This window comes from Anticarsia gemmatalis, chromosome 18 (assembly GCF_050436995.1).
Source record: "Anticarsia gemmatalis isolate Benzon Research Colony breed Stoneville strain chromosome 18, ilAntGemm2 primary, whole genome shotgun sequence".
In the NCBI taxonomy this organism is placed as follows: domain Eukaryota; kingdom Metazoa; phylum Arthropoda; class Insecta; order Lepidoptera; family Erebidae; genus Anticarsia; species Anticarsia gemmatalis.
The window spans coordinates 1,212,202-1,239,183 of record NC_134762.1 but is presented as its reverse complement, the minus strand read 5'-3'; the positions used below and the strand labels follow the sequence as shown (position 1 = coordinate 1,239,183).

The 26,982-nt window shown below is 33.6% G+C and overlaps 2 protein-coding genes across 3 annotated transcripts in view; one reads left to right on the top strand and one right to left on the bottom strand.

The window, feature by feature from the left end:
• Positions 1-26,982, bottom strand: part of LOC142980614 (uncharacterized) — a 317,796-nt gene that overhangs the window by 132,469 nt on the left and 158,345 nt on the right. The gene's annotated exons all lie outside the window — the stretch shown is intronic.
• On the top strand, positions 18,857-24,687 carry LOC142980552 (ecdysone oxidase-like). Its single transcript, XM_076125999.1, has 4 exons — positions 18,857-19,021; positions 19,407-19,549; positions 22,433-22,566; positions 23,108-24,687. Exons 2-4 carry the CDS (start codon positions 19,438-19,440, stop codon positions 24,584-24,586), a joined length of 1,725 nt encoding a protein of 574 aa, XP_075982114.1. The 5' UTR covers positions 18,857-19,021; positions 19,407-19,437; the 3' UTR covers positions 24,587-24,687.

Here is a 26,982-nt window from a genome sequence, read left to right as displayed (position 1 = left end):
CATGACCAAATTTATAGGTAGGAGGGCCGAAAAAGATTTATTGGATACCAACTTAATTTATCTTCGGTTCGATTCTCGAGCCGGGCAAAAGTATAATTAGGTTTTCCGTAACGAAAATTCTTAGTTGGAAGTTCGCCAGAAATGCCTGGAGTCTCATTGGGAAGTAATTTTATTGGACTGGATCTAGGAACCAATGAATCGAAATGGATCTTTATTGTTCCTAAGCTTGGCTGGAGTGACTCCAATAATAGTAGATCACATAGGCAATTTGGACTAAGCAAGATTGATCTTCGAAGTGCGATACTAGTTGGCTCTTATGCAAATACAATTGCAGTTTAATTCCACATTGTTAGTAATATATTTTTGGGTATTTACAATACTAAATACAAAATATCTTTGCTCTCAATAAACACTGGCCGTTTCTGGCTAAGTCTTGCGGATATAAATAACGATCAACTGTTCTAGGCTTCAATTATTTTTACAGGTATTACTTTTGGAAATTAATTACAAACTGTAAACTGAAACTGCGTACTGCAAAAGATACAGCATTTTTTACGTACCTACATACATGATACTTGAAGGTTTAGGCAGAGGTGTATGAAGGTACACCGGCGTTTCGCCATTAACAATGTTAGTCCTATGTAAAAGAGGACTAGCATACTGCCATTTTTTACGTATTTCTTTAAAAAATATTCTAGTCTGACAACATTGACGACTTCACAATTCTTTAAGACTATGTTGCTTACGGTTTGCAGTTGCAGTTTGCCATTAGTAATTTGCAGTTGCAACTTGCAGTCTGCGGTTCGTATGGTCATTAATCTCAAACGTTAGTAAAATTAAGTTTACTTTATAAACGAAGTGCTTAAGTTTAAAGATAAACTTCCTTTAATATTTATTTATCTTCCAAATTAAACTGAATCATCATAATCTCAATATTATTTTAAGAGTTAAACAAATTATAACTCTCTAATACCCTCATTTCGTGGAAAAGCAAAAATAGAAAGTTAATTTTACAATAATTAAAGTATCTAAATTGGATCGTCCTAAACAAATATAAGTTCGTATATTACTGCGAACTCGAGACGTGGCAAGGAAAACCTTATGGACTTAGTTGTGAAAGTTTTTTTACATTACATACTTTGATCTCAATAGAATAGTTCATGTTTCAAACTTCATGTAATCTGTTGGAACTTGACTCCTTTTTATATCTTTATTAGAAGCAATTTTATTCTTGGCCGAATACTTTCTTTGTTTATATCATCAGCCCGGTTGTATCCAATATATAGGCAGAGAATATGTATGAAATACACTCACGTCTAAAAATATGCAATGTAGGCTTCTGTAACTGGGGGCGAGCTTATTACTTACGAGCTACTACTGAGAACATTTCAGTTGAAATTATAGAAATCTAAGTATCCATTGCCCTTTTAATATTCACACCACAACCATCGCTTTAAGCAACCTTCGCCGAGGATACATTGTGGATGAGTGAGTGCAGTTATAAGTTTCGCATCACTGTGTTAAAAAGATTCGGTAGCAGTTTTTAGAAATTAAAAACAGACTGTTTTACTTTTATAAATTTTAAATTCTATTTAGTGCCTAAATAACCAAGCATTATACGTTACTAAAGAATAAGAAATGCTGTTTAGTTAAACGATTCGAGAAACGTTAACAGCCTTGAGTTACTGCACTACGGTGCATAGGGATTCCGCCAGACATGTTGATTACATTCCCAATGGGGGTCTTCTAGTTGTGTAGCAGTGTGTTGGCTAGTTTAGAATCCTTATAGCAAGCAAACGCTTTGTTCCTGGAGAATTTTTGAATAGTGCAGTATTTATAATATTATGCAGTGTTAAAGGTAAGTAATAGAGTTCTTTCCGTAATCTTTAAATAATTGTTTAAGATGTTATGCAGTACATTGCAGCTTTAACATAATAAGTTAAGCGCTATAATCTATGTTATAATAATCACTATTCAATACATTGATGCTTTGAATTGTGTGTGTTAATCACTGTAATTTGTGGGGAAAGAATGTACAGCATAGTTGCTTTCAAATTATCTGTCTTTAACTGAGATACGCGATGGCAGTCCTGGTTGCACTTTATGTCCATTGTTTTCCTGTTTAAGAAAAAACTATGGTGCATATTTTTTGCATCGGCTATCAATTATGCACACATAAAATCACTCCTTTCTACTATTGGGGCATTAAAACCAAAGAACTACTCGCTACAATCACTACACACTTATTTTACTTCACTCATGACATCGAGAGTTAAACTCAAAATCACAAAAATTCTTCTATCATTCACTAAAAGTAATCCAAACAAAACAAAACATATTTGAAGGCTTTACCCTTTCCATAAACAAAATGCAGAGGCAACGGCTCCCATAAACAAATGTAGAACAAACGCAATGTTTCCCGGATTTTACGAGCAGTTTTTTTCGCTGCCATAGTGCAGGGATGTGGAGATAGACTTGAAATATATAAAGCCTGGCTTACTGACTGGTCTATCAACGGAATGTTGGATTGGACTGATGTTTTGGAATAGAGATTTTAGATATAGTAGAGTTAAAAGTTAGAGTGTCACTTTTGTTATTGTAATTTAACTTTAACTGTAGTAGTTAAAATCAACGGTTATTGGAGTAGAATTTGGTGTTTTAGTGAATAATAAATTAAGCTTAGCCAATGAATGAGTTAAGGAAACTTAAATTGAATTTTATCAGTGATCAGAAAGAATTGGCGATATACTAAAACAAATCGTGAAAATGTATGTAAATTAGGTAGCAACTAGTTTTTTTACGTTTACCACAAATTACTCCTTTAGGTTAACAACAAACTTTCAACAATCTATAAAAACCTTTCTTCTAAAATTTATCTTCAGACGTATGTTTATTACTTTTTTGAAATGTATTTTATAGTTACCACCTTATATTGTTACCTGAAGAATCACTCCACACGTCTATCCCCGCGGGCTAGCTAACAGTATCTTTACAAAACATTTTACAAAACGCAACCTCTTTCAATTGAACTAACAAAAAACGGCCACTAGCGATGCAGTAAACCAACACGTTGTGGTTGTTTACACTGAACCAGATTAATTTCCTGGTCCAGTCGGCTGCATAAATTGTGGCTTCCACGGTCCGTGCGAGAAGATAGTTCTGTTTTAATTAGAACAAATTTTGGAGTATTAATCTAAGATGCTTTTGTGTGTGTAGGGATGTGTGGTGTAAATCCGTTACTACTTGTTAAATCTTTTCCCTTTATGTAATGTCCTAAACACTTTTTATGCTAAGCCGATTACAAACCTGCGAACCACGTTGTAATCACGAGAATGTGACAAAATTAAGGTGCAAATAGAAGAGTTTGATAAAGTGACATGAGGTAATTCGCTAGTTGCTATTGCTTTAATATAATATTAACTGACATAATGACGTCACAAGTATATTTTCGTGGTGACTAAATGAGCAATTAATATCTAACTTCAGTATCAGTATGAAAATGACATAGCTTAGTCATTATGGATTTAAATAATTAATCGTCTCGTAAATCGCAATCGTAACCGCACAAGGTTTTAAATAATGAATCTTTTTCCAAAATATTGTGTTCTCCGTGTCGATATTCAGCTCCAACCATTCACAAAAGCTTTCAAACATTTTTTTGTATTCGATTTCTTGCAATCTGCGAAGTCAACATTCAGTTCACTTTGTTTTATTTCGGTCTTGTACGCACGTGACATGTCCGTTCTTCAACTTGCTAACTTTGCAATATTTTGTTTATCTGTTTCATCATTCTTATAGGCTGAAATGTTACGACAGGACTAGCGATAGGCAGTTACATACTTTTTGAAAAAAACAACTGAACTGTGGTCCCAATTGCTAGTACTGAGTACTTTTCCAGTTCTGTACTGTAATGTTCTCTAGGCCAGTTCTATTGAAACTTTAGTAAGTTATAGGAATTTTTACAGAGAGGCTAAATGTTAGTACGATATACTTTTTAAGGAATTCAAGGTCTTAGGTATCCCCTTTTGGCTAGAGTGTCACGTAGTAGACATGCCTAAATAAATTGTTGTAGAGATAACAGTTTAGATTTCTTCTGAATAACTTATAAAATTTAGAAATTTTGGTTATACTTTTATTGTCACTTTATACATCGTATAAATTATTCTACATTAACCACTAGCTACAAACAGTCCCTTAATATTCAGTGTCATAAAAAACTATTCAATAATTTGAACGGGAAAAATATTGCTTTATACCTTACCACTAATTTAACTTAACAATCTAAATAAACTATGCTAGTGTTAATTACAACAACATAATAAAACGACTATTAAAACCAACCTCCCACTGTCCACCTGCGTCTAATGACATCGTAACGCAATTTTCAAGTCTGTCAAGTGAAATGATTGATGCCAATATCAGCCTAAGGGTAGTTTAGGATGCCATTCTGTTTGATAAATGAGATATTACACCTACAGGAACTATAGTTACTAAACCGCTATGAAAGAACAGATTTAGCACTTGATGCCGTAATTTCGATAAAATCGAATTTTCATTTTAATACTACAGATATTATAAATGCGAAAGTTTGTTAGAATATTCATCTATGTACTTGTTTACTTACCAAATCCATACTAATATTATAAATGCGAAAGGAACTCTGTCTGTCTGTCTGTTACTTAATCACGCCAAAACTACTAAACCAATTTGCATGAAATTTGGTATGGAGATATTTCGATACCCGAGAAAGGACATAGGCTACTTTTTACCCCGGGAAAATAACGCGTTCCCGTGGGAAAATTCAGGTGGCAGACGAAGTCGCGGGTTAAAGCTAGTTAATAATAAATTCTGATGAATTTGGCTCTTAAGTAGTATGTATTTTTGTCTTATAAGTCTATTTAAGATTTCATGGATGAACCAAAAAAAAATCTTAAAACAAGATTATTCAATGAAATACTTGAAAACCTAGGATCGGACAGAGTACCAGGTTTTACCTGAATACGCAACAAGCAGCTGAAACAAAGAACTTTGAACGCAAGTAAAACCACGCAGCTCAGCTAGTAGATAAAATAAGTTTAGCAATATTGGCCAAATTGATTAAAAACTCGAAATTCTTGGAAAGATTCTAATTTATACGGACAAGTTTGAATCAGGTGCTTAATTAATTCAATCTGGATTGGATAAATAACTTGTTCTAGTATCTTCTAGTTACGGTTTACCTTATTGATTAGTTTACAGTATTAGTTGGTTAAAACAGGTAATTTAACCGGATGAAAAATCTGATATCCTAAAATCTGTGTGTTTGAAAATGTTGTTAAAGAAATAATATATGGTTCTGGAATTTGGCCTGCAATACGCATGGCAAATTTCCAGCACCACATATTAACTAGCAGCTCTCCTTTTATTCATTTGTATTTTAAGAAAGATATCTTAGAAAATTCTTTCTCTATGCCAGTGGTTCCCAACCAGTGGTCCTTGGAAGTCAAAATATGGTCCGCGAATGATGTTAAAATTTCAGGATGATTATTATACTTTTTAAATAATATGTTTACATAGTGGTCCCTATTAACAAGAATATTATAAAAGTGGTCCCTGACTAAGAATAGGTTGGGAACCCCTGCTCTATGCCTATCACTCTTTTTTAACATTTTACATATAAACATCGCTTTAGTTGTTAATTCCAAGTCCATATTTATGCATAAGACTACAACATTTCAATAAATATTAAATTATGACGATTCGTAAAAGCGTATATATAATACGCGTTTTTAGCCTATGTAAACCTATGTAAGAAACATAATAGTAGTACAACATTTCACTTATACTAGAAATACTTAGAAAAAATGTCTCTTGAAAAAGGTACAGAGATTTCGTATGAAAATTAACTGCAAATTGGCCTAACACCTCGTTACAAATGGTCACGTACTCATTATGAGTCCAAAATACCTACAACAAGTACCTTTTAGGGTCCAAAAGTACCCGAATATCGTTGTTATGTATGATAATAGTGTTTTAACATACTTATATGGATAAGGGTTAGTAGAAATAGGCTGTGCCTTGAATTTTAGTGAGACTAATATCTGAGAAAATACGAGTATAGTGTTGATGCTGTATATTAGGTGGATAAAGATAGTGGTGTTTGGCAGAGTTAAGTAAAGTTGATTATAATTTGAAGTGTTTTAGTTGAAACTATTTTTATGATAAATAGTTCTAGTTATAGGTTTCTATGTGAGTTTTTTTCAGTTAATTTTTGTTCGTAAGTTTAATTTTGTTCGTAAGTTTAAGTTGTTGTGTTGTGTTGTTTGTAAGTTTAATTTTATTCAGTTATTTTGATAATATTTTTATAGAGTAGCTTTTTCAAGATTATTGGAAGTGAAGTATTCAATACTGACCCCTAAATATTAAACGGTACCTAATATTTCGAAATATGGATATTAAAATTTAGTAATTATTGCGTGCGTAACATTATTTGCAGCCAGTTTTTTGTCATAAATATTTGGTTAACAGTGGCCTGAACTTGACGGTATATTGCTATTAGTATGTATAACAATTCAATGAAACTGACACCCACTCCTATAAAACATTGCAAAACAAAACTCCAAAATTCAACAATACCTATCACAGCTCAATAAATGTAGGGCGAAATTCTGCAAAATTCAATTCCGTTAGAATACACAGTAGCCGTGTACAATTGCAATACGTTATTAGCACGTGTATTCGACATCGCGTGGCAGAATCAATGCAACATGCACGTAACCGCAGCAGTCCAGGGAAGCGTGTAACCACGGCATAGACACGACAATTTTATCATCGCTGTACTTCAATGATGAACGCGTCGAGGAAATTCTGTATCATTTAATTTGGCACTACTGATAGGTGAAAGGTGGATATATCTTAAATTCATTGTGAGATAGGAAATGTATATGGCACAATTAAAGTAGTAGGGCACATAGCAGGGTCTCTTTTTGTTGAAATGGCAAACTACTTTGAATAGCCTTGCTCTTTTTTACTTGTTAATAAAGTCGATTAACCACCAGATTAAGATGATGAAAGAGAAACAAATTGGTGAGCAACTTACGCCTGGTTAAGTATCGGTTAAACTACTCACTAGAAATGTTATAGACTTGAATATTCATTAACTACTACTTCAAAACTACTACCGTCAACCGGCTAGCTATGGACATTGTGACATTTAGAATGTACTGCCAAAAAAGTTTCTACGACGCCCGTCAGAGGCGCTGATCAGATTTCCATACAAAATTACTCGATGACTGATCGGTTGTCGGTAGTCGATAGTAATAGAGAATTGAGTGACTGTACCTAAATTTTACCTAAAACTAGCAACCAAAGGTAGCTACTAAGGAACAACAACGTCAAATAAGCAGTACAAAGTCAAACCACGAGTAAAAATAACTCGTGTACTAAAATTCTTGAAGGTATTGTTACCAACGAAACACAAGGCTCTGTCATCCAATTTACTTTCCAACAACAAAAAGTATTCCACAAGAATTCAAATAAAGATTCGTTGACAATCGGATGTTTTAAACGTACTTGTAACATTAATTTTCTGCGCCGGCGGCCCGCAAAGTCACTTGCAAGACTCCCTCAGTACGGATTAGGAAGCTTTGCTTGTCTCACAATTTGTCGGTGTTTTAACAACGTCTGATTGTGTCAACGTTTCCGGAAACTTGGTGTGTTTTTGCGTTTTGATTTTACTGCTTTAAAATAGATTTTTATTTATGAGTGTTATGAAGTCAAAGTTCATGGTCAACGGTTCAGTTTTATTATTGACATTTGTGCCAATATCGTATTTTAATGCCTTTTAGAATCGATTTTTCCTACTGATAGGAAAACACAGTCGCAAAAATTATCATCACACAAATAATTGTCTTAGGTGGGGTAACAACGTCAACCACTGCGCCAAACGTGTCGTTACAATAAGTTTACTACTAGACAGCCAAACAAAAAATAATGTAATATCCAGATTTATAAAGCGAAGGATTGTCTCAGGCCATTGTAGTCAACCTAAATTAAACCAGATATGACTACGAGTCTAACACAATAATAGTCCAGAAATAGGTTTAATCTAAAATAACATAGAAGGATAAAGTTCAGATTTTGCTAATTCTCCCAGCCTATTATAGATTAACTAATCCTGACACGACCGTATCAAAGAACTGCTAACAAATTCAGGATCCTAAATTTAATTTAAAATTTCCTAGCCTAAGCCCCCGTTGGGCGCTAATAGGGAATTGGCGCCCAAACGTGGGACTAATGAAATCAAAATAGTTCGGCGCAAAAATGTATCCAACCAGAACAAGTAGTTTATTTTACACCAAATTGAGGATATTTTAACTTTGGGAACAGTAAACAGTGTAGGAAACAATTTCCCATTTATTAATATTTTAAGGGTACTCCTACACAAAAAATACACTTGTCCCGGGGCTTTTACAAAGATACAAACTACAGGTTTATGTTTCTACCCGACTCAAAAACTACTTTTAACGGGATATTTTCGTAAAATATGGTTAGATTATGTTATACTTTGCATTAAAGTTATGATCATTTATGCTCAAACTTCGTGATATACAAACTAATTAAAAAACAATAGATTTTTTATTTCATTTATCATATAATTTTACATAATATTAATAATATAACAACTGAAAAGAACTGAAGTAATGTAACATTTCTGCAACGTCACAAGCATATATTTACGACTGGTCGTCGCTTGCAGTGTTGCCAAATGTGTATTATGTCAAGTGCCATGATGTATGGGCTTTTATATTCATGTTATTATTATGATTGAAGTGGTGATTTCTAAGTATAATGTTATTATTACTGGTATTATTGTCATATATGTAAAGGTTATTGCAGCTTTTTATAAACAATTTTATGGTGTGTTTCTTTTTTGATTGTGTAGAGACAATGACATCAAAATCTTTAAGGTATAGTATTTCAGTTTTCCGACATTATTGCAACAATACTGTTTTATGAGAGCAGATAGTGTTTCTAAGTGCGTATCTAACATAATTATTGTGAGTACTAGTAATTCTACTTTACTAAACTTAAGCTAACGTTCTTACAGTAACAATATCACCCAAAATAGACCAAAGTAGAAACCTTTCCAAACGAACGAAAATACTAGCCTTGAATAAAATACACCCCGAAAATGGCAGTCGAAAATCCCCACCAAATTCACAGCTAAACAAACAAATGAAAAATCAATCCCCTAACTAGCAAAACCCATCAATACTCCCAAGCAAATTCCGTCCTAAAAATCCTTAATCACTTAATTGAAAGGCTGTGTACTCCACTAAGTTGATCAGTGAAAGCCCAAAGAAATAAAAACCACATGCGAACGGACCCGAAACGGGGTTAACAGCCACTTCGACGATGCTTCTTCTAAACGAAGCGTTGTATGGGAGGAGTTACAGACTTCCGCGAATATATTCGATGCGTAAACATCGCTCAAGGACCTATAAAAGACGCTGAGTGTATCTACTTTGTGAGTCTCTGCATTTTGTATGTAATGGAGATTAGGTTTTTTTATTGTTGATTCTTGATGGAGTTCAGATGATTTGTTGAGTTCCAGAATGTTTGTAGGTTCTAAGTAAGATGAGTTTTGTTAGCGCTTTGAAGTTTACGATGATTAGATTACCTAGATTGGAAAACCACCTTTTCAGACAATATTAACTTTTCAGGCAACGAAAGAATTTTGTATCTCTGGCTTAACATTAATAATTATGACAATTTATGTAAACAAGATTATAAATCTAGAAAATTAAGACATAACTAAATAATTATATGAATTTACCTCGCCCACTTGCCCCTTATGGTGACACTAATACTTTTTATTCATGATTGTTGGCGTCGAATTTCAAAGGCCTACGCAATGAAAAAAAAAAAGATTTTTGTTAACGAATGACATATCAAATCGCTCTCGCCACCGCTTTTCATTTAAAGCCGTATAACGTTAATTCATGGCAGCTGCCAAATTAGCAGCACTAGAATACGAGTGCAAGCCTACGTTTGTTTATTGTATTTAGGAAAGCGACACTTACTGTTCTTTCAGTAATCGCTAACGCTTATCTCTTAGCACGTAAGGTGATATTTTTCCCTTGCATTTTGCAGGTAGTTGTCAGATCATTGGAGGTGGAAAAGGAGCATAAGTATTGAACTGTCTTTTCTTTATCTAATAAAGTTGTTTTCTAAAGGAATGTACGACTGTGTCACTGCATATAGATTATTTACATGGTTCAGACGTGCTTTATGCTAATGATAGAGTAATAAATGTTATTGTTAAAACAGAGGTTAGATGTAGATTTTTTTGGTTCCTAGATATAATAATTAAATTTAAATAAATTAAATCAAAACAATAACAATTAGAGGAATTTACAGAGGGTTGTCAATTATCCCAGTTGGTACGATTTCTGCCAAAAACTACCAACTGTTAACTCTCAACTTTTTTAAATATTTAATAATTTCAGGATTACTTATAGTCTTATAATAATTTGTATGTCTTTAGTACATGATTTAGCCTTAAAACGTTTGTTGACTTTTTTCGAAAAATATGTTTTTCTAATGTGCGTTCGTGTTAACAAACTTTACACGTTCATTGACATTAAAAATACAAGACTAAAGACCTCTTAATTACTTCAAAATAAATCTCCATTTTACATCTCTGTAGTAATTAAAAAAGCGCCTTATATACGTCAGATAAGGCAACAGACCAATTAAGAACATGATAACAATTGTTTTATTATGAAAGGTCAATGACTTACCTTGACTATAATTAGAAGAATATTATTTTACGTGGGTGTCTGTTTTTTTTAATATTTTTTGTTCTAGTTACCTTCAGATTATTTGATTATCCCTGTAAACTGTATTCCGAACGAAAGTGTCTTCGATTCTCAACTGTTTGGTTCCCGGGTAGGGCTAATGATTTTTAAATTTTATAGTCAGTAGCTGCCCAGGTTGAGATGACGTACTCGATATATGCCCGGCAGGTCTCTTTTTTTTAACCAAATCCAAATGCCGAGATGCTTTTTCACTTCTGACTTTACGTTTGGGCAGTAACAAGCTTGATATTAATATTAAATACATTGTTAACAAATTTCAAGGTGAAGGTTAACTAGTAGTTAGTAGGTATCTGTATATTTTATTTACTTTCTTAAAGTTACGACTAGTTCGCGTAAACACAGTACATCTACGCATTAAACCTACACGTGTATCACGTAACAAATATCCCTACATTGGGTTTGTGCTAACTGGCCACAGAAAGCGGCCCATAGCACCACTAATAGTGTCTGCGACTAAAGAGTGGGTGACAATTTACAATTATTACCAATAGTAGTAATAACTGTAAATTGAGGACAATGAACATAATATAGAGGTTGATTGTCATGATGTTTGGTATAAAGTTTACGCATGCCTTGAAGTGGCCACAGTTAAAATTGTTGTCCGTATACAAAATGACATTAAAAAAAAAACGACTTGTAACGCCACGCAATTTTTTATCCGTATTATTTTCGATATATCCGATAATATTATTATACTGAACCTTAATAAACTATCACAAAAAATTACGTATGAAAAGTACGTCCAATCTTATTAAATAATTATCTTCTCCAGAAAACAAGTTGCTAACTACATAACTGTAGACGTTAAGTGGCTTGTCTGGAAATTTTTCATATAGGACAAGCGTCTGTTTCCTCAAGCCAGTGAAAAAACAAATCTTGTTTTGTAAACATATCAGTTTCGGATCGTTGACAGCATTTCACGAATGAGGAAATGTGGCGTGTGTATTTCAATCGATGAGGATTGTGACCGAAAGAATATAACTGGCGGATAGTGATACCCGATTGATACCTTTCACGCAAGTGGTCGAGGATTAATTATTTAAAACTACTTCCCACTTTCAGGACTTCATTGCTTCGGAAGGCACGTAAAAAGTCGGTCCCGGCTGTTGTCTACTAAGATAACATTCGTTAAGCCATGTCAAAGGCCTCTCAGGCGGTTTGAACAACTTTGACACCAGGTTGACCACTAACCATTCGACAAAGAAAGAAAAAACTAACTATTGAGAAATTTCATTTGAAATCTGATCAGCGTCTCTAGCGGACTCCGAAAAAACTAATTTTACAGTATATTTTAAACTTCAATCTCTTGATACTCGATAGCACTGACTGTCGACAATCGCGCTACTGTTCTTACACGGGCCGTAATAGAGGTTCGAACCCCGTTTTAGTAATACTAGAAAGTAGCTTACAACTAATTACATGTTAAACTTGCCAAACGAATTTTTAACTTACTTTCAGTCGACAGTAGGTACTTAAGAAATAAACAAAATATAAATGCATATACTTTTTAAAAACATTACCAGTGATTATCGCTTATCGTGTTCAAAACAAAACTAAATAGTGAACCTACTTCCGTGAATATATGGTCGTATAGCAGTTCATACGATTCATTAACCGGCCGAGTATTAGCATACACTCAACGCGGATAAAATTCAAGCATTATTCATAAAAAATGCCAGTTATACCCGGTTTTAGTCGGAAATTTGCATGGTGGCTTTTTGGTTTGGTATAAGATTGTAGCAGATAGCGATTTGATGGAAAATGTTTGGAAAACTTGACACATTATGGTTTTATTTGGCCGTTTTTTTTATTAAAAGATGTTATTTTATGGAATAATAACATATTAAAGTTGTTATTTTTATGAATCACTTTTAATTAAATATTTAATAGTTAGTAATAATGTAGCAGTGTTGAACGTAAGATTCCCTAAGTGGATTGTAAAGCAGGCGAAAGATCGCAAAGTCATCTGCCAAATCTCTTCACAACATGTTTTTTACAACAAAAACATGGAATAAGGTCACGACAGAATGCAAATAAAACGTATTTTTTTTAGTTAATAAGTGCATAACACATAAGGGAGGAAAAAAAATTACACGCTAAGTTTAAAACACTAGTAAGTTTAACTTTTTAACATTCAGTCGTTGTGAAACTGTCTTTTTTTCGTTCGAGAAAACACTAACTAAAGCCTCGTATCCACTAGGCAACATTTGGCGCGCGACACGTGAATCTCAACATGTACGGCAACGCTGCACAACAGCGCGCGACGTTGCCAGCTACCGCGCAACGTGACGCGCGGCTTGTTGTTTGTTTAAAGTGCATCGTTAGTTGAGCATCAATTGTTGTCGAGTGGAGACGTGACGCACAACAATGTTCTTTTTGATTTCGATAAAATTATAACCACTGCCGCTGAAATCAACACAAGTTCCTCTGGCGACATGTTGTCGACGACTGAAGAATGTGTGGACAGACAACGTTGTTAAACAAATGTTCCGCGTCAACATTCAACAAGTTGCGAAACATGTTGAGCAACATGTCGCGCGTCAAATGTTGCCTAGTGGATACGAGGCTTAAGATAAACAAATATTACATCTGTAAATAAAATAATATAATACTATATCTGTAAATACCTTGCATTACAACAATAAAAAGCAACAAAACACTAAAATCCATAGGAACGTTTGTTATAAGTATGTTAACAATATTCTAAGAAATATATCACTCACAATAACAGTTACGAAATAAGTGATTTCGCGAGATTCTTCATAAGCCGCTTACATTCTTGAACAAACAATGAAATGATGAATAAATAAAACATACAAATAATATTCAAACGTATTTTTCCTTGTTTTATTATTTCTTTCTATTTTTTCCAAATCTGAAGGCATTTGAAATCTACTTCAAGTTATTTAACTATGCATTTGACTTAAACTCTCTTGGGCATAGAGATGATTTATGTAAAAACAACAGTTTTCTTTCCCCTTCTGTGATCAATCTAGTAGCTCGATTCTCTACTACTATCAACTACCGACAACCGACCTTTCATCGAGAAATTTTGTATGAAAATCTCGCGCCTCTGACGGGCGTCGTAGGAAATATTTTAGCAGTACACTCTAAATTTCAAAATTTCGATACTCGACAGTACCGACTGTACAAAATCGCGCTAGTGGTGTCAAATCAATTCTTAAACATTTATCCTATCTTGAAAATATTATCATCAGCCTAGCCTTTCATCCAACTATGTAAGAGTCGTCTTCCAATCTTACCAGATATAGATAGATACCAGTATTTTATATGAAGCTGCCCATCAGACCTCTACCACCGATAGAAACTTGAAACAATTATAACTCAATGATTCTGCTTTAATCGACAGTATCTACTGACTGGTAAAACTGCCTTCCGAAGATTTTTTTTCATTTTTGGACCACTATAACGGTTGGGCGTTCTGTATAACTTATGAACGCACTAGCCGCAAGCAGTTTATTAAGCAACATACATAAATATTTTTATTTGTTCGTAACCCGAAATTCAAATGCACCCGCTCATAACACAAACCTTAAAACAGTGGCACGGCTAAGCGTTCTAGTGTAAATTATTCTCGTAATTTACCGTTACAATTCAGCATGCGAGTCCATACGGCTATAACGTCAAAAACATAGTGTATTAAATTTAATAACTTTTGAAAATGGCCAACATTTTCCCATTTAGGTGTTTGGTGTTTGCCCAAATACATTTTCTGGAAATACTGTACATATGAAGCCAATTTAGTATTTAAGCTGTATTTTGGTAACTAGGCTTGTTTGAACTAGTTACATTTGATGTATTTAGTAGTAATTAGACTTACAGAGCTGTTGTGATTGAATGCGTGTATAATTTGTTAGCTGTTTAACCGTTACCGTGTTTAGGTAATATGAATAGAAATTATGGTGTGATAGATATAAATTTTATACATATATGATTGTTTGTTTTAGCTATTCTCTGTATCTATATCTGAACAAAAAAATGTCTTAAAAAACAATAATGGTAAAATTTTACTTCGGCAATATTTTCATGAAAAGTTTTTGGTAATTTAAGGTAAAATAATGCAACATTTACCGATAAAACTGCAGATCTCAGTAATAAAATGACATGTAAAATCCTTCAATATAATTATGTAAAAACATAGCTATAACCAACTACTGCTATACTAAAGGTCTCCCAGAATGAGGGAGGGGTTAAGCCTTGACAGAATTACATAACACTACCAATAATTACTCACACAAGATACGACAAATTTTTCCACATTTAAAATACTGCGTACGTAGAATATTCGCACATTTTCGAGAATCAGATTCGAAGTGGCGATACAAAAGGGACGTGTGATACAAATCCCTGGCAAGTGCAACCTGCCGTGAACCATTGTAAAGATATTCACTCGAGTACGAGGATTTTCCTGCTCGACTTATTTTTGGTTTGGAACCGACGTCAAAAAAGATGTTTTCGACTTTTTTCTGGGCTTTAGAAGGTTTGTTTCACGGTGTGTGGCTTGTAGACTATAATTTTTGAAGTAATTATACAATAAATTCTTAATTGCACGTTTGGCGCAGTGGTTAAAATGGTCACCTCTTCGCAATAACCGTAACGCTGCGTGTGGTAGGTTCGAATTCCACCTGCCGGGACAAATCTTTAGGTTGAGCTCGTGTATTTGTTCTGAGCCTGGTTGTTAATATATGTATCTATATTAATTTGTATTTGGAAGTATGTAAGTATGTTTATCAGTTATTTGATTACATAAAACAAGCTCTGCTTAGTTTGGAATCAAATGACCGCATGTGAGTTGTCCAATGACATTATTTTGATATTTAATTCCTTTTCTTAGTTAAGTACTTTTTAAAGATTTTCCGCAATGAATTAAAAACCTCCATCACTTTTTAAATCGGTCAGAATTCTGCCTACGTTTCACGGTGTGTGGTTTGCAGGCTATAATTTTTTAAGGTAGTAATATAAATTAATAATAATACTAATAATACTTTTTTATTAGGTTACCTTATAAAATGCGTAGGTTCTTTTGATTTTCAGGTAGTTTTTTTTATCTTCCTTTCAAGGTTGAGTTGTAATTAACTGTTCAACAAGTCCACTACTGTTACTATGTAAAGGACTTAGTTAAACAGTTTTATTAAGAGAAATGCAGCCTTTTATTTAACTAAAGTAAAAAAGGAAACATAAATGATTCAAACTATGAACTACATTTAAAATTAAATAATAATAACAAACTACATTTGATTGAAAAATAAAGGAGGAGACTTTTGTCCAGCAGTGGGACAGAAATGAAATAAAAAAAATGATTTTTTTTCTACTAACTAAACCGGCCTTTGAGTTATTATTATATGACAATTATATAAAGCAATCTACATAACACTTAGTAATATTCACGTGCCACATTTAAAATATTAATTCATTAACCTTCCAAGGACAAAATCATAAAAGCCATCTCCAGGGCCCGTGAGAACAACATTATCCTACAAATTAACTGTAAATAGTTATTACAGCAATTTACTTAACAAATTACTTGCTTGTGTAACAAACAAACAAAACTTTTGTTAATAATATTAATAAAATAATCGTGTTAAGATTATGAGCGTGAGAATAAAGTTATTAGGTATTTGTGTAATTGCGAATTTATATACAGGTGGTTTAGTTTTTGAGTTTCCTTAGTTATCCAAAGTTTATGCAGAGGTGTTTGAAAAATATGCCTTCGTTTTGAATTCTACATTTTTAGTCCCATGAAATAGAGGCGAGCCTATTGCCCTATGCCTATAGAAAAATGATCACTTTTTTTAATCATCACATAAATCTGAGAAAGTCAGTGTAAAATTTATTTACTTAATGTAATTGATGTTATTACATTTACATAATAGCACGGAGTATTAGTTTTGAGAAGACTCAGCATCTCCATAATTAGTTCAGCTGGAACGAAAATAGAATCCATTCCAAGTTTTAACAGACAGTATGATCTATTTATAAACTATGCTAATAACGTCTATAAACTAACACGTCGCTTAATTTCAAGAGGCATTTTACAATATTTCCGATTTACTTTTATACATACCAAAACGACGAATACCGTAAAGATTTTACCATTACTCAAAATTAGCATTATTGAGTTCATTCTAACTAAAAGTAAAGCACCATAACCCCAAGCAGTAAATAGATGGGTGACCGCAATTCGCAACACAATTCAATTTGCATACCGTATTTGCGTACCGTCCCGGCACTTCAAAGAACGCGTTAAGCCTTCACTCCCGAACATTGGCGATGTCATCCGGAAATTTACGACGCCCGTTAAGGCCAGCTGAAAGAGTGACAAATGGTCAAACTCTGGAATTCCTACTAATTGGGAGGCGGAGGTTGGAGGGAATGAAGTATTGATATTCTAGTTAATGGGTTTCGTTTAAGCTGACTTCTTGATATTACTAAGTGGTTTATTTGTTAAAAGTAGTTTTCTTCTATGTAGAAAGGAGATCGGCAGATTTCGTACAGCTTAAAGTTTGTGTTGTTTCGTAACAGAATTTGCACCACTTATTAAGGGGACTAAGTCACTTATTTTTATTTGGGAGTATTATTTTTAGAAGTCCGGATTAATTAGAAAGTATTTGTTTATTTAAATAATAATTTTTGGTCCATGGCTTATATTTGTTGACAACTAAAGAAAAAGAAAATCTCATGAGACGTCACTTTTCGTCTGACGTTTACGCATCCGCCAATTTGCTGTTGTTTTGAATTATGGTTTTGACAGCATCTGAGCAATTAAGCGAACTATCGGGGCTTCTAAAAATGGACATAACTTTTACCTCCCAACTTTTAAAAATATAAGAATTTTAAAATAAGCTTGTCTATCATATTAGCTACCAATTAAAACAAAAAGTAAACCTAAACATGACATTTTATAAGCTGTACGAATTCTTCATATAAACCTGCCGTTCGCCTTTACTACGAAACTATTAGTGCTCTGTAGTAAGTAAAAAATTGTAGTAAAGAACACGTATTTTTTATCAAAGTTGCGGTCTCCAAAATAAACTTTATATCACAATATAAATGGTAAGATTTGAAGTTAATTTTTTTATTCTTGTCATTACCATCTTTGAAATTATTTAGGCTTAATAGCGAAAGCATATTTTGCTAGCTATACAAATAAAAGAAGGTTAATGTCACGCTTATTTTAAACAATTAAATCGGGAATGAAACTTTGTTGCTCCTAACAAATCTATAATGATGTATGTTAAAGCAATCTAAAACAATGTTCCATTAAAGAAATAACCAACAGAAGACTCTAACCAAAATAAAAGAATACAAAAATACGTACACAAGAACCGTCAATAAAACCACCTACATACATATAACCACGCAACTTTTATTTCCTCGCTATTTTCACGGCTCCAAGAGGCCAGAAACAGTCAGGATTAACAGCACTCCATGTCAGGTGGAGGACTATGTGTCTGGCTGAGGACCTCAATAGCCTTGGAGGGCTTTAAGCACTCTCACCCAGTCTTTGACTTGGGTCAAAGATAGGACTCTTTTAGGGAATGTAACGATTTTTTGCACACGGAACAAATTTGAGATGTATGGTATGTTGATATGTGTAATGAATGTTTGGTGTCTGTGTTTTTTTAAAATACATTTTTTAACAAAAATAAGAAAGGATTAAAATGGTCATCAAAAATGTCGGCAATAATAAAATTAGTATTAAAAACGAAATAGAATCAAGTAATAGTTAAGTATATTGTATTTTCTAATAAGCCGCAGTTAGTGGCAATAAAATAAATTTATAAAAAGTAAATATTGTTAAATAAATTTAACCAAAACATGTATAATATTCCCACGTATAAAAAACAACACGCTATATATAAATTAATAACTCAAAAATGGACTTAAAAATATAACCGATCATTACTCGGGTCAACAAACAGTGTATATCAAACTGACCAATCACAGCTGAGTTTGACGCCACTGCATAACATTTCCACCAATCAGAGGCGGTAGAATATTAACAATTATATTTTAATAGCACTTTGGAGGAACAAAGATATGTATTAAATAAAAACAAGTCGGAAATGAGATTATTGTGATACATTTCCTCAAGTAGTAGACTTCAGTGACGAGTGTTCAACACTCAATTTTTTAAGGTAATTCTAAATTAACTATTAGTGTTGTGTTTCAATTTACCTGAAGAGTGTCGGTTAAATACTTTAACTTGAAATTAATATATTACTTGATTTATAATCCGTTGTACCTAATTGGTATTCGGTTAGTGTGTGTTGTGTGATAATAGACCATCCAAAGAGACTGTCCTACCAAATTCTACCCGCATGATTTATTCAAAACTTGTTATAATCTATTTCCGGAATAAAGTAGCTTATCTCACTGTAACATATTTAATTGAAATGACCATTGTACAATGTGGCATTTTTTAAATATTTTTTTTATATTTAGGTACTTTAACTGTTATTCTTCCAAAGGCAAGACCTAATTTTCACTCATTTGTCTAAAATGTTTATCTCCATATTTCAGATCTTAACTCCAGAACAGAGGAGCTGGAACAATGTACTCCTCGGTGATTATCTCCAAGATCAAGAAGGTTCAACTAGGCCTCACTTACTTAGCTTTATTGAACTCCACTGCCTATTTGTGGCCAAAGCAAGCTGAAGTCTATGGTAAGTGCTCTAACTTAATTTGGTGGAATAGCTCAGTGAAGTTCTAGCTGGCTAGTTGCTAAACGGGTCTTTTACGCGATGATCTGTTTAGTAATACGTGTAAAAGGTGCAATAACGAATAAATATAATGTATTAAATTTCTGGGTTCGGCATAAATTATCCAACTGATGCATCAAAATTAACTACTAAAGTTATAGGAATGCTAGTAAGTGGCGTCCTTACGTCTCTCCCTTTACGGAAAAATCTGTGATTTTGTGTATCTATATTTCTAGATGTTTGTTTGTCGTATGGTTAGTGGTCAACCTAGTGTCAAAGTTGTTCAAGCCACCCGAAAGGCCTTTGACATGGCTTAACGACTCTTATCTTAGTAGACATCAGCCGGGACCGACTTTTTACATGCCCTCCGAAGCACGGAGACGCCTAGCTCAAATACCACTATGCGGTCACCCATCTATGGAATGACCGCGCTAACGGTTGCTTAACCCACAGACCGTTTACCGACCGGTGAGCGCAACTGGCTATGGGCGCCTCCTATTTCTAGATGAATTCCTATTTTAGGCTAAAAACAATGTATGTAGTTCTATCAAGTAAGAATTCTGCTGTGAGCGTACGAACGTAGGGTCATAAACTTCAATGCCTCGGTGAACACGTATAACTGTAGATAATAATTTAAATGTTCTACACACATTGACTAACGTAATATATCTGTATTTTTATAATATACTAGCTTTTACCCGCGACTTCGTCCGCCACCTGAATTTTCCCATGGGAATGCGTAATTTTCCCGGGGTAAAAAGTAGCCTATGTTCTTTCTCGAGTATTAAAATATCTTCTTACCAATTTTCATGCAAATTGGTTTAGTAGTTTAGGCGTGATTGAGTAACAGGCAGACAGACAGAGTTACTTTCGCATTTATAATATTAAGTATGGAAGTATGGATTACAAAGGCACTTAAAAATGTGAATAAACCAACACAAATCATGTGTGCCGAGTTTGATAAAATATAGAAAGAATAATGTGATTTGATGATACGGTGACAAACGTATGCTTTTTTCAATATCAATTATTAAGATGAGAGTTAACACGCAAGCAAAGCTAACTTTACATCACTTAGTTTTGTTATTCACATTCAAAATATCATTTATTACGTAATAAATAAATAAATAAATTTAACCCATTAATGTCCCACTGCTGGGCAAGGGTCTCCTCCCGTAATGAGGGAGGGGTTAGGCCTTTAGTCCACCACGCTGGCCAAGTGCAGGTTGGAGACTTTGCATGCCCTTAATAAATGTTTCAAACAAATTTTAGGCATACAAGGTTTCCTCACGATGTTTTCCTTCACCGTTGGAGCATGTGATAGTTATTTCTGGTGTGTTGCCTCGGGTTCAAACCTGCGACCACTTGCGTGGGAGGTGTCAACTTATACCACTCTGCTATCACAGCTCGTTATTACGTAAACTTTGTCCAAATTATTTGAAATAGTAATACATATTTCTAATTAAAATAAAATATTTGCAAATCAGCTTATAGATTTTCCATTTAAAACACTTCAAAAAGTTTTATACTAACAAAAAGTAAAAGTCCTTAAGAAATTGGTTCAAGATGATATTAGTTGGAGTTCCCTCTTCACTGATTAAATGTACTAAGTAATGAAGTTTCATTTATTATTGCTTGTAATCGGAGTGGCGGAAATATTTCAAATGTATGTTGGTACTTAGGACCTTTTAGTAATGAGTAAGATGTTAGCCTTGTATTAATGAATTGCTAAATTCGGTTAAATATTCCAATTATTTTATTTGGCATTAAATATTTGATTTGGCTATTCTATAGCTGTACGTTTATTATATTAAAATGTACTTAATACTCAAAATACATCGCATCACGCCTGTCTACGTGAATTTGTCGGCAGAATTGTATGAAATGAAAATACTTCCAAATAACAATGTTGGTCCCACGCAATAGAGTAAGAAACTATTACCATATTGCCGTAGATACCCATAGGACACGTTACCAAACTAGCATTAATAATATTAATCACAATTCAATAAAACCTAATAACAAATTACCTGACTCGGGAATCAAACCCAAGATCCTGTAATTTTCACAAACATGACTACCGTTTACGACCTACCAATTAAATGTACAAAAGATTCAATGATGGAAGACTTACTCATGACTTGTATTTATCCTACAAAGAAAATCTATATTTATCAAACCGTACTATTACAAGTATATCAGTAAATATCTCAATTGGCCCAGATACCGAGATATACCCCAATACCCCATATTCTCTGATTGACCCGGGTAGGTTAAGCCCGGATATAACTGTAGCACGAGACAATTTCCTTGATTAAACACGAAACATATTAATGAATTATTTGAACAACATTCTGGACGGTCAAGGAAAAGCTATATAAAGATTGTTAGAAGTCTTTCGTAATCTTAATATTATGAAATTTTTGTAGTAAATTAGCGTAGAATTTTCGTTTGAAGTTTCATCTGCTAATTTAACTATAGTATTGACTATTTTCAACCCATATAGTCCTTTCAAAATTGGACTATTTTCCAAAATACACTAATCTATGTTTGAGCTGGGTCTGCAACTATCTCCATGCTAAGATTCATCAATATTGTTTGTTTAAGCGGAAGTGTATCTAACAGATATACTTGAGCCTTTATAATGGATATTTGGCCTTTGTTACGTGTAAATTTCAAGAAACATTTACTATAATTTTAAAACTAGAAAGATTCTCTATTAAATATTTTATAAGTATAAAACAAAATACAGATAAAGCACAAATAATAGCAGTTATTAATTTAAGTACCATTACTAAAACATCTTAAGTGTATTTTGTATTAAGTTCGAATTTTCTTTATTTCCAGATGGTTCCTCTTACGACTTTATCATAGTGGGAGCGGGCACAGCGGGCAGTGTGATAGCTAACAGACTATCGGAGAATGAACATGTCAGTGTGTTACTGATAGAGGCTGGTGGTGATCCGCCTATGGAATCTGGTGTAAGTTATCTCCTGTAACCATTTGTATTTAAAACAGTATACTCATTAGCGTGCTCATGGAATTGAGCTAAAAAATAGGTCATTATTAGGTGGAGAAATGAATAGAAAAAAATTATGATAAAGCGAAGCAGAGACTATTGATATCAATAAAGAGAAAATATAGAGAACTAGCTGACCCGCGCAACTACGCTTGCGTCACATAAGAGAGAATGGGTCAGAATTTTCCTCGTTTTTGTAACACTTTTTACTGTTACTCTGCTCCTATTGGTCGTAGCGTGATGATAACGTAGCATACCAAATTTCATGCAAATTGGTTCAGTAGTTTAGGCGTGATTGAGTAGCAGACAGACAGAGTTACTTTCGCATTTATAATATTAGTATGGATGTACAAATACACCTAGTATTGCAAAGATCAACAAAAGTTAGTTGTTGTTAGTTGTAGTGTAAAAATAAAGGCTAAATGACCTATTGTCTCTTTGAACCTCAGGAATAATAAACGTGTTCTTTAACGTCACGCATAAACATTTGATTATATTTACAGATGCCTGGCTTCTCTTTATTTCTAAAGAGATCCCGGTTTGACTGGAACTACACGACAATTTACGACAAAAACATCAAAAAATGCCATGCAAAGCCAATCTTTGAGGCTAGTCAAGGAAAAATGTTGGGCGGAACCAGTTCACTGAACTACATGATTCACACGAGAGGTCATCCTACTGATTACAACCACTGGGCTAATATCACTGATGATTCTACTTGGGAATGGGAGAATGTACTACCTTACTTCCTTAAAAGCGAAAATATTAAAGATCCTATACTAGCTAAAGATAAAGTCAATCATAATACTGAAGGAAATATGATTTTGACAAGAGATGAACGAAAATTAGACGATTTACTCAAAAGTTTCGAAAGACTCGGTCATAAGATTAATGAAGATCCGACTATCGGTATGGGATATTCCAAAGCGCTACTCAATATGAAATCAGGAGTAAGACAAAGTAGTGCTATTGCTTTTCTCTCACCGGTGAAAGATCGCAAAAACTTGCACGTTTTAAAGAACACTTTGGTAACAAAAATAAATTTCGATCACAATAAAAACGCTGTAGGTGTAGAAGCTATGACTGAAAACGGAGAAACTATCACTATCAATGCGAAGAAAGAAGTTATTGTATCAGCTGGTACATTCAACTCTGCAAAGCTACTAATGCTGTCAGGAATAGGACCTAAAGAACAACTGTCTTGTAAGAAAATTGATGTCATATCAGATTTACCAGTTGGTCAGAATTTGCAAGACCACGTAGGAATTTTAGTACCAATTGCAATGCAAGAAACAGAAAAACCACCAGTGAATCCTAACAAATACCTAGCAGCTCCTTTAATCGGATACACAGCATTAGACAAATGTCAAGTATATCCAGACTACGAAACAGTATCATATTTAGCGTTTACAAAAATTTACTTATACTTCTGCTCTTTTGGTTATAGATTAAGTTCACGAATCTGCGATAACAGTTATTCAGATTTAGCAGGAAAGATTGGAATGTTTAATGAAATTATTCATTTAAATCCAAAATCCAGAGGAGAGGTTAAACTTAGCAGTACTGATCCTACTGACCCACCTATAGTGTCTGCTGGATACTTATCAAACGAAGATGATTTAAAAGACCTTATCAAATATGTAAAAGACTTTGTACGGGTTATGAATACGACTCATTTTAAGAAGTTCGAAGCTGAATTGATTGATGCAGGGACTATGTGTAATAGTGATGTAGGCAGTGATGAATATTGGAAGTGTTTTGCGTCATGTATGTTCACAGGCATGAGTCATTATGCAGGTACCTGCGCTATGGGTAGTGTTGTTGATGGGAGATTAAAAGTGTATGGAGTAAAACGCCTAAGAGTGGCTGATGCTAGTGTGATGCCAACGATTACTAGAGGAAATCCTCACGGACCTGTGATTATGATTGGGGAGAAAGCAGCTGATCTCATTAAACAAGATCATAAGTCTTGTTTATTTTAATAATAGAGTTCATAAGATAATTTGAAATACATACTTATATGGAAGAAATGTAATAATATGTGATTGAAATGTAGCAGAAGTGTCTCGTAGCCATTAATGTTTTAGATAATTACTTTGTTCTAGTGACAAAAATGTAATTGTAATAAAACTTTTCGAATTGATATGATTCCTTTATTATTTACATCATTTATATAACTGGCTGTGCTATTTTGGTTACAGTAGTACCAAATGAAAATAATTTCATAGTTAAATTAATAAACAACATTGTCAATAAGCAACTTAATATGACGTCTATGATATTATGTTGACAAAACTGTTGTTGTAAGTTACACAATGTATGTACAATTTTGAAAAATGTTTTATAAAAAGCTTTATATATATTGCAGCTATATATTTTAACCCTTCGCTACTCTAGGAGGGCAAACAACCGTAGCATAAAAAACTCTTCATATCAACATAAAAAAGGCCGGGCATAAACACACTGATACACCGCATTCGTATTTGGTATTCAACAAAGGGTTAACGTTTATTGCCTCTCGGCCGGTCGAATAGACCGCAGAACCGGATTTATCCAGATACGCGCCGGTTTAAACCGCTCCGAGCCGGATGGGACCGGTAAACAGCTTGAAAACGGCGGAAATTATCTAGAATATCGGTTTCAAGAGTCGTGTGGTTTTTGTCTTGAAGTATATTCATGAATATTTTTCAGAAAATGATTGGTTATGTCTGGGCAAAGGATTTTGACAAAATGTTTTGTGTGTCTGAGGTCAATGTACTCGTTTGAAGCGACTTTTTTATTTTTATACGAATCGCGATCCTTTCCTAGAAGAGAAAAGTTATGGTAGCAAAGTTATGCGAACTTAAATGTTTTTTACTTAAATGTTATTATTTTTTCATGTGGAAGAAATAAATACCTACATTGAAATCTAAAAGTTATAAATAAATTGTGTTGTTATATTTACCGAGAAAAAAGCATTTACAAAATCTATCTGGCCATAAAATCGATTTTGTTCTAAGTCCAGGATTTTTCAGCCTAAGGGATAATATCGGTGATGTCCTGCAAAATGGTCAGGTGCTCAATAGTCATAACCGGCGGTCCTGTATGACAAGATGTATGGATGTGAATGAAGCAAGAGAAGTTTGTAAGAATCGTACCAAGTGGCGTTCTTTGGGAACAAGACGCGTTTTAATGCATTTAGGTATGTGGAACCAGTAATTTCCCAATAAGAGGTGGAGATTTTTTATCACGCTTAAATATATTAAAACACGAACGCGAGAAAATCTCAAAAACTTTTAACAATCCGCAAATCAAGTTGGACCTTTATAAAGTTTCAAAACCACAAACATAATATAATGTATTTGTATAATATTTCTTATTACCATTCGTATCTTACAGAGTAAATAGCTCGAGGCGTAGACAAATCTTTACATTCATTACTAAGGCTGAGATTGAACCGACCAAAATAATATGAATTCGCTTAAGTAAACTAGATACATCAATTATTTTATAACCGTATATTTTAGATAAATGTTGAAATACTTATAGTACCTAATAGAAAAATAGAAGCTTTTTTTAAGTGGTTTATTTTACTCGTTGCCTACGAATGGCTCTTCTTATTAAAAAACATATTTGGTAGGGGAAAAAGTCTTTTCGCATTTTAGTATGTATGAACTTGTAATAAAATCTTTTCTCTACACAAAAAAGCTCGATATTTGGGCACCTCACGAGCTCACTGAAAGAAACCCAATGAACCGTGTACTCATTTGTGATTCTTGGAGCCAAAGAGATTTTATTACAAGTTCATACATACTATAATGCGAAAAGTCTTTTTCCTCGAACTAATATGTACAGATAATTATCACCCCAGCAAAGTGATTTTCTTTACCAATACTGGTTGAGAATGCTCTATTCAGACCAGTTTTAAAGATTATAGAGTACCTACGTATAATAAAGTCGAAAACTATATTGATTTGCAGTACTGAATAGTATTGTTTCCTTAAACCTTGCACAATTATCTAATAAAATCAATAATATTTACGTGTTTCAAATCAATAACATTAAAATAACATACCTTGATTACTAAGCACATTTCACTTAACGATCAGTCACGTAGTTTCAATGATAGATTACTGCATACATTTTCAATTACGTTGCACAACATAAATAAATTAGTTGCTCATTACCGGCTGCAGTGTTTAATAAACTATTAGTCAATTGCCTCATAAATTAGTTTATGTTAGACTACATAATCTATACTAATATTATAAATGCGAAAGTAACTCTGTCTGTCTGTCTGTCTGTCTGTCTGCTACTCAATCACGCCTAAACTACTGAACCAATTTGGATGAAATTTCGTATGGAGATATTTTGATACCCGAGAAAGAACATAGGGTAC

What these genes read in the sequence shown, in the direction of transcription:
- LOC142980552 (XM_076125999.1), top strand. Translation starts at nt 19,438, where the DNA reads ATGTACTCCTCGGTGATTATCTCCAAGATCAAGAAGGTTCAACTAGGC. An exon ending in AAAGCAAGCTGAAGTCTATG is followed by an intron (nt 19,550 to 22,432) that starts GTAAGTGCTCTA and finishes CTTTATTTCCAG; the next exon opens with ATGGTTCCTCTTACGACTTT. An exon ending in ATCCGCCTATGGAATCTGGT is followed by an intron (nt 22,567 to 23,107) that starts GTAAGTTATCTC and finishes TTATATTTACAG; the next exon opens with ATGCCTGGCTTCTCTTTATT.